The sequence below is a fragment of the Halichoeres trimaculatus genome, unplaced genomic scaffold, assembly GCF_033239565.1.
Source record: "Halichoeres trimaculatus isolate MK-OKI-2021-1 unplaced genomic scaffold, fHalTri1.1 fHalTri1_scaffold_4, whole genome shotgun sequence".
Taxonomy (NCBI): domain Eukaryota; kingdom Metazoa; phylum Chordata; class Actinopteri; order Labriformes; family Labridae; genus Halichoeres; species Halichoeres trimaculatus.
Window position 1 is genome coordinate 31,493,853 of NW_027437182.1, and position 8,316 is coordinate 31,502,168.

Genomic DNA, 8,316 nt, shown 5'->3' on the forward strand with positions numbered 1-8,316 from the left:
CAATGAGTGTTATTTTTTACAACTCTTCAACATGTTACTCTCAACGGGGATGATTCAACAGCTGATAAATCTGCAACATTAGAATTCTGACAGAGCTTTCAAAGTGTATTTATATGAATACTTAAAGTGTATGCTATAACCAGAGTCCCCTGACTTTAATTAGCTGATTAGCTCCTCATATGACGTGATGAAAGCTGAGCACATTCATCTCTTTATAACATCAGCCCTCACGTTGCCTCCAGCTCTCCTCGTTTATTCCTCCGATTAAAAATGTCATCCACAATAAAAACCAATGTGTCTTTAATTCTGTACATCCTCATTTGACCTCCAGGACAAATGTTCCTGTCATCAGCGTGCGTCTTCCAGCAGCTGCACTGTTTCCCTCAGATCTTCTACCACTGCGTCCACGTCTTCTTTAGTCGTCCCTCTACCCACGCTCATCCTCACGGCGTTAGCCGCCACCTCCGAGGGGATGCCGCAGCTCAGGAGGATGTGTGACGGCCTGATGGACAGACACAGTGCAGAGGAAGGGGAGTTATGTAACTGATGTGTGGAAAAAGAGAATAGCAGGTGATTAGGCGGCTACGTTACCTGTGTCCATTGTCTGAATGGCAGGCGGCGCCAACGCTGGCCAGCAGCCTCGCACAATTGGACAATACCCTCCAGCCTAAAGCAGCAGTGAGAGATGAATGATTCAGAGCCTTTGTAGTTTACAAACAGCCCCGTGGAGGTCACGACCTGCGCCTGACCTGCATTAGTGCAGGGTGGGAGGACAAAAAGACACAGGACAGAGATGGAGGAGTCATGACATCACCTTGTAATCCTGGGCCCAGGATGGACACGTTACATGTGTTGGGGAGGATTTCAGAGCCGGGGTAACGGCTGTTGAAGCGGATCTTGTCAGCAAAGACGGCCTAAAAGAAAAAAATATACCAATGCAAACATTTCCTCGACAATTGAAAGATTAAAAATCTGTGATGACCTCAAACTTTTCTACAGTATCTGACATAAATTCACTCACTTCACTCATGACCAAAATATACTAACACATCCATGTGCAGGATATTAGATCACAAACCTACCTCCAGTCTTTGTTCCAGGTACAGTTTGGTGCTCAGCATGTGACTCTTGTAATCTGAAAGATTAGATGTGACCAGCTCTGCAGCCTGATGGATACATACAAATAAGAATCTTTAAATTATTCAAAAGAAATTATGGTGTTAACCTTTAATTTCTTTGTTTCAATCTAACACCAATACAAGCCATGCTTTTAAACAAATATAATCAGTTAAATCAGACAGACACAACTGAGGCTTTATTAATGTGGTAATAACTCCCATAAAAAAAGATGCTTTTCCTTTTTTTTTTTTTTTTAATTTGTTTATTTGACAGGAACGATACATACCACATTGCCACAATGGGAAAATGTGAATATATATTAGACGTCTAGCTTCAGCTAATTTGCAGTCCTTGTCCCTGGTCAGATTTTGATGTGTAGAAATGTTAGAGGTGACTGACACGATAGAAATTAGGGGTGCACCAATCACAATTTTCTGGCCGATCACTGATCTTCAAAAAAGCCTGACCCGCCGATACCAATCTTTATTTTTATTTTTTATAACTGACAGCATATACCTTCAATGTTCCAATCTTGTTTTACTGAAAATCATTGAACATTACCTGTGAAACAATAAAATCTTTATGTTTCTACTTAAACAACCAATAAAGTGTCCTGAGTTTTAGGTCTCAGAGCAAAAAGCAACAATGGCTGGCTGTCAAACCTTCATGGACCTTTCCTTGATCAGCCAGCCAATCGATTGGTGCATGTCTAATAGAAACAATTCAAAACAGGATCATACAAACAAAAATAAAAATAAAAATAAAGCTTGGAAAAATAAAGTTAAGGTATTAGTGTTTGGTAGATTATTTCTATTTTTGTTGTAAAAAGCTTCTTGGTAATAAATCTTTTACTGTTGTAAAGTCTGTTTATTTCTCTTTTACATAGAGCCACATATGTAAGGAACATGTATTTGTGGGATGAGATGCAGAGCTGAGTACCGGGGTACTAGAGTTGATAGCAACAGTAGAACCAACTGTTTGGCATTGGAAGAGGAGGATTCAAGGGCACAACCCACAAACTCAGCTCTGCAAATGCATGTTCCCCATAAATGTGGAACAAGTAAGAAGTAAAACAAACATGTGTTAATACAGTATAAGACTTAATACCAAGAAGCATTGTTACTACAAAGAAATAATCTACCAAAAAACATAGGTTTATGTGGCGAAAAAAGCATTTTTCCTCAAATTCTGGAATTTCATTTATTGTGACAAATCAAAAGATGAGCTTGAAGAGGTGAGAAAAGTAGCACTTCACACTTTAACATCATTAATTTAAAGTTTAAAAGATTTGAATTACACTTCAGGTTAGCCACAAATTGGATAACCTGAAAAAATCTTATTTTTTTCATCTACCAAGGAGGTTATGTTAAGGGAGAGTCTGTCTGTTGGTTTGTAAACAACATAACTGAAAAACTAACGGATCTTGATGAAATTTTCAGGAAATGTCTAAAATAGGATAAGGAAGAAGTGATTAAATTTTGGAGGTGATCTGGATCACCGTCTGGATCCAGGATTTTTATTAAGGATTCTTTATCATTGTATTGTGAGATAGGGCTGTTTTCACCATATGTGTATATAACTCCACCATAAATGGTCAGATTACTTTGCAAAACAAAACAAGACAAGGTCACCATAATTTCTGACAGATGTAAAAGTATGATCCAGATCCTGCCAATATTCTGGATACTAGGATCCAGAATATGAAATATGTACTGGGTCATCATAATTTTCAACACTGTCAGGAAACAAATTATCGTATAAACCTGCAACTAACACCAAATTGTAGCAGACAGTCTGCTGAAAGGGAGTATAACATTAAAGTAGGACTAAAGTGTGGGTGACAATCACAATATGCTTGGTGGAGGTCTGCGCTCTCTGAGTGCTTTTCTAGTTTCCTGTTTATGTCAATTAATAATCTCTGGTATAAGTAGATCATTAGTTAAGCCACCAATAGGACAAATCCCCTTTAGAAAAAAAGGAATTAAGAAGAAAGTGGAGCCGATTTACAGAGACTGGAAGTCAAAGAGGTCTCTCATCTTTACCTCCACTGCCAACACTGCTAAAGATCATTAATCAACTGCTACATTTCCATTTAACCCTCCACTGTTTGTTAGAGCTCATTTTGAGTTATTAAAATCCGCTTTCCTGAATAAGCGCCTGTTTGACATGTCCTCAAGCTTTAATGCTGATTAAAGTTTCAGTCGTGTTTATAATATGAACCACATACCTTTCCCAGACCAGCGATCATGGCTGTGTTTTCAGTGCTGTAATATTCAGGAAGACAGAAAGCAGAACCTTACATTACAGTCCATATTTTATGCAGGATGAAATGATTCTTTATGAATAATTTCTCATGTAAGACTGTATTACCCTGGTCTAAAGTTTCTCTCCTGTCCTCCTCCAAAAAACATGGGATACAGCGGCGTTTTCATGCCAGGGCCGTTCACATACAAAGCCCCGATCCTCGGAGCGTAGAACTTTAAATGAAACAAAATCTGTTAAATTATAATACTTTTTTTTTTTTGATACTTTATCAGGAAGTTTCTTCTCATTCCTGACCTTGTGCCCCACGATGGTGAGATAATCCACTCCCAGCTCGCAGACATCCACTCGGATCTTCCCCAGAGCCTGAGCAGCGTCAGTGTGCAGCAGGATCCTGAACCTCTCACGCTGCTTGTTGAGGGATTTGACTCTCTGGCAGATCTCAGTGACAGGCTGATAAGAGGTAGAGGAATCAGTGAACATCTTAAATCATATTGAGGGTAGAGACAGAGCCACATGTAAGAGGTTATTTTTAATTTTCACTGAGAGAAAATGTAATCTTTGATGAATAACCCATTAAAGGATTTATCAGCTTTCCTGTCTTCTTCTTCTAAAATCTTTCCTCCTCTAAAAACTGAGGGGTTGATTTACTCTGAAATATGTTGAAGGAGGATAAATTAATTTCTGCTGGTGTGAAGAGATGAATATTTAGCTGACGTCTTCTATTTTCAGACTCCTTCATCGTCTTACCATGATGACTCCCGTCTCGTTGTTGGCCATCATCACAGTGATGAGACAAGTGTTGGGACGCACAGCAGCAATAATATCCTCCACCTCTACACGGGCTGTTACCCTAGACACAGGTACAAATGTCACATCTGTGACACACACACACATGAACAGACACACACACACAAAGTTATCAGAAAATATAAACTGCTTTGTAAAGTTTTCTGCTGAATATTCCAACATATGTTATCTTTATAAATAACTTTGTCTCCTTTTGTTGATCTTATTTTGAAATTCACAGGACTCTTTCCTACCTGCCTTGCCATTTTTCTGCAGGTGCTCAGCTACGAGTCTGATGGAGTCGTGTTCCACATTAGAGGTGACAATGTGAGGAAGGCAGGCCGTGCCTCCGTTCTGATGCCCCTCTCCTTCCTCAGCAGCCCTGTAGCTCCTCTTGAAGTGCTCTACAGCAGTGTGGAGCACCAGGTTGTTAGCCTGAAAACACATTTATGTGTATATAAGCTGTGGCGATCCACGGATGAATGGATACAACATGAAAGCATCACTATCTACACCACATATGTTGCACTACCTGGCTCAAAGGCACATCAACAGCACAGATTACCTCTGTTCCACCTGATGTGAAAATGATATCCTCTGCTCGGCCTCCAACCATTTGTGCCACATTCTCTCTTGACTGGTTGATCAGAGCCTTGGCTTTGGCACCTGGAAAAAAACACATCCAGTGTATTTTTGAATACTGACTGTGTGACAACAAATATATAGTGCTGAGAAGAGAAAGTAAGGGAGATCAGTATTAGTGTAAGAGCCATAAATGTGTGTGTTAATTTGTGATGTGTTGGTAAGTGCTGTACAGATGTGATGGGGGTGTGTACATTCTGCTGGCACTTGAGTGGTGGGTATGTCACAGTGGGTGTGTCTCGGTGGTTTCAAGTAATCCCACTCACCTGGAGCCTGTTGGTTTTGGTTAATGAGGGAGGGTGAGTCAGGAGCGACACTTTCTGTCGACCGCTACATTACATCGCACTATTTTACACCACATTTGTTTGCTGTTTCTGTGCTTTATCTTGTAAATTATGAAGCATCTACTGGATCGCGCAACTTTAGAAATAAAGTCAGTAACAGTCATTAGAGGTTTGTGTGAGAGCGCGTCTCAGGTATACTCCCGTGCTAAGCCTTCTGTGGTGTGTTGTTTTTTTTGGATTAGATCGCCAGTCAGCCGCATTAATGAGAAAGCAGATATGAAGGAAAAATATGTAAACACAGCTTACTACGCAAAATTCAAAACACAATCAGGAAATATCATGACTCAGGTTTAGGTATTTGTCTCTTTTTAATCAGAGCCCCTTAACTTTAGACTGACCAGTCTAGGGATGGATACTATCAAGTTCACTGTCAAGTTCAGAATTCACTTCAAAATCCTGCTCTGTACTTTCAAAGCTATTCACAACCTCGCTTCCCCCTACCTGTCTGATCTCCTCCATATCCCCACCCCTGCTCGATCCCTCAGGTCGTCCTCCTCCCTCCATCTCTCTGTGCCCTCCGCCCGGCTCAGCACCATGGGGAGCAGGGCCTTCAGCCGCTCTGCTCCCAAACTCTGGAACTCTCTCCCCTGGTCCTCAGAAACATTGACTCCTTTCCCCACTTCATTTTAAAACTCATTACCCATCCGTTTCGAAGCGCGCTCTCCCCTTAACTTTCCTCCCTCTTTTAACTGTGTCACTCTTATATGTTGTTTTTATTCATTTCAATTGTGATTTTAATGCAGTGTGTTTTAATATGTTTTCTGTAAAGTGTCCTTGAGTGCTAGAAAGGCGCTTTTAAAGAAAATGTATTATTTTAATTTATTATTATACCTGTCACATTTAAAACGATACAGTACTGATGCCCAGTACCTGGCAATCAGTATCGGTACTCATTGGTACCAATTTTCTGTACTTTTTTGGGTTTATGTGGTAAAAAAAACATCATTCTTTTAATAATGATTTTATTTATTTTTTTTTTTTAACGTTTTATTCTGCAGTATATAAACGTGTAATGCTGTGTACATGTCCACCATGGAAAATCCCCTACTCTTCCACTCCCTCACAGTCACAAAGATGCGTTTAGGTACCTAAACATGGAACCTTATAATTTTATGTGAATCGGTACCTAGTATTTTTGATAGACTTTGGTCTGTGACTATAAAAGTAGCTTAGTCAGTACCTATCCTTAAGGATATAAGGCTCACAGATCCAGTTTCATCTTTTAAATCTCTCTGTAAAACATTATTACCCTGTTCAAACTTTCTTATCAAGTTATTTATTTCAACTGTTTCATTTACTGGATATTTTTATTCTCTTCTAGGTTTCATGACTGTTTTTTTTAATCCATGTGTCTGTAGTTATCATTGTTAGCATCATTATTTTAAACAAAATGCTGTTGTTATTATTGAACTAACATTATTTTAACTTTTAATATTATAATCAAATTTTTTAATATCATCTATTGATTACACTTCAATTTTTTCTTTAATTTTTCATATAATTTCTGTATCTTTCTTTTGCTGACATCCTCTTAGGTTGTATCCCTTGATTGGGTTTTAATTTTGGATTTTTTAATTACTGACTCTTTTTTTCTTTTCTAGGACTGTTTTCTGATTGTTTGTAAACTTTTTGAAATTAAATGTTCTTAAAAGTGTAATATAAAGTTGTTGTTATTGTTATTAAACAGTAACCTGCTATGTAGTTGCTGCTGGGGTTGCCCCAGGCATCTTCGAGGGCGTCTGTGATGGCCTGAATCACTTCTGGCTCTGGTGGAGTGGTGGCATTGTAGTCCATGTAGATTCTATAATACATGCAACAGTTTTTAGAAAATTTACTTCTAGACACAGTGTACCCAGAAAAGTAAAACAGCTCATCAAAGATACATAGACTGCATTTAATGAGTCATTACATCTGCCTAATTCTGCATCATTATGGTATAATACCTTAATTCAAGGTAAGTGCTCACTTGTGTAAATAAATCCTTCTTACCTGTCTTGATTCATTTCAGAATAATGATGAAAGTCATGATTGGTGAAGGTGTGACCCACTACCAGAGAGATGTCATCAGATTTTTTGGCCATGATGATGAATCCTAAGGAGAAATGAGACTGTTAGCATCACTGACTGATGTCTGTGCCTCTTCTCAGCTTATACTGACATCTCAAAAATACTTTAACTAATTAGTGGAAGTTACACTTTTTCATGTGAGCATTCAACCTGTTTGTAGGGCTGGAATAGTTAAAGCCTGTGGTTAGTTTTAAGAAAAAAGATGTGAATCCTTTGGAATGACCTGGATTTCTGCATCAACTGGTGAGACAATGTGTTCTGATCTTTATCTAAGTCACAACAAGAGACAAATACAGTCTGTTTCAACCAAGACCACACAAAAAGTCATATTTTTTATGTTTTTACTGAGCATACTATGTAAACAAAGCGCAGATGTGATCCTTCCAGTTTTCAGATACCGTGTAAGCACAGAGCACAGATATTCGATTAACACAAAAAGATTTTTGTCATGAAATAATTTTATTTCTCGTAGAAACAGATTAATTTAAAACGTATATGAATAAAAGAAGCTGTCAGACGTTAACTCTTTGGTTGCCCTCCCTGCCACGTAGTGTACACGTGTGTGTACGTGCTACTGTACGGTAAAACGTCAGCTACGTTCACTGCTCACTTGAAGCTAACATTTAGTTTGCTCATGGTAAAAGGAACAAAAGTCTCTGCGTCACGGATACATGACTACGCTTGTGTGTATCTGTGTAAAGCCTATTGTTTTACTCGATCATGCAGCTGTCAGTTGCTGCTGTCATGAGTATCAGAAGTATACTTCCTGTTTCAGACTTCGCCCTATATCGAACCACAAGAAAGCTTAAGGCTTAGGCATTGACACAACTCACACAAACCCTCTTTCCCTGAAATGTAAACCACAGCGAGGTGATTTTTAGCAAAGTAGATCACATTTTGAGTGCGACATCTGTTAACTTTAGCTGAAGCTAGCTAGTTCAATGAACTGCACTGGAACAGCGAAATGACGTTTATTTAAAACTAAACCGTTTCAAAATGAGCCGAATACATCTTCATCCACATGACATGCCAGGCTCATCTTTAAGGCTTGGTATCTGACCTTGTAAAACGATGAAAGGACGTCCTGAGTGGA

At 38.9% G+C, this 8,316-nt stretch overlaps 1 protein-coding gene across 1 annotated transcript; it reads right to left on the bottom strand.

The window, feature by feature from the left end:
- Positions 1 to 2: 2 nt before the first annotated feature.
- scly (selenocysteine lyase) lies at positions 3 to 8,316 on the bottom strand. Its single transcript, XM_074668858.1, has 13 exons — positions 8,284 to 8,316; positions 7,146 to 7,248; positions 6,848 to 6,957; positions 4,736 to 4,836; positions 4,425 to 4,605; positions 4,132 to 4,259; positions 3,679 to 3,834; positions 3,490 to 3,596; positions 3,347 to 3,383; positions 1,083 to 1,166; positions 815 to 914; positions 592 to 667; positions 3 to 502 (listed from the first exon to the last, which is right to left on the bottom strand). Exons 2-13 carry the CDS (start codon positions 7,235 to 7,237, stop codon positions 349 to 351), a joined length of 1,326 nt encoding a protein of 441 aa, XP_074524959.1. The 5' UTR covers positions 7,238 to 7,248; positions 8,284 to 8,316; the 3' UTR covers positions 3 to 348.

Excerpts from the sequence above, each read along its gene's own strand:
- scly (XM_074668858.1), bottom strand. The coding sequence starts at position 7,237 with ATGGCCAAAAAATCTGATGACATCTCTCTGGTAGTGGGTCACACCTTC. Across the intron at positions 4,260-4,424 it reads GCAGAAAAATGGCAAGGCAG|ATGTGACATTTGTACCTGTG; the intron begins GTAGGAAAGAGT and ends TGTGTGTCACAG. Across the intron at positions 1,167-3,346 it reads TGATCGCTGGTCTGGGAAAG|GCTGCAGAGCTGGTCACATC; the intron begins GTATGTGGTTCA and ends TGTATCCATCAG.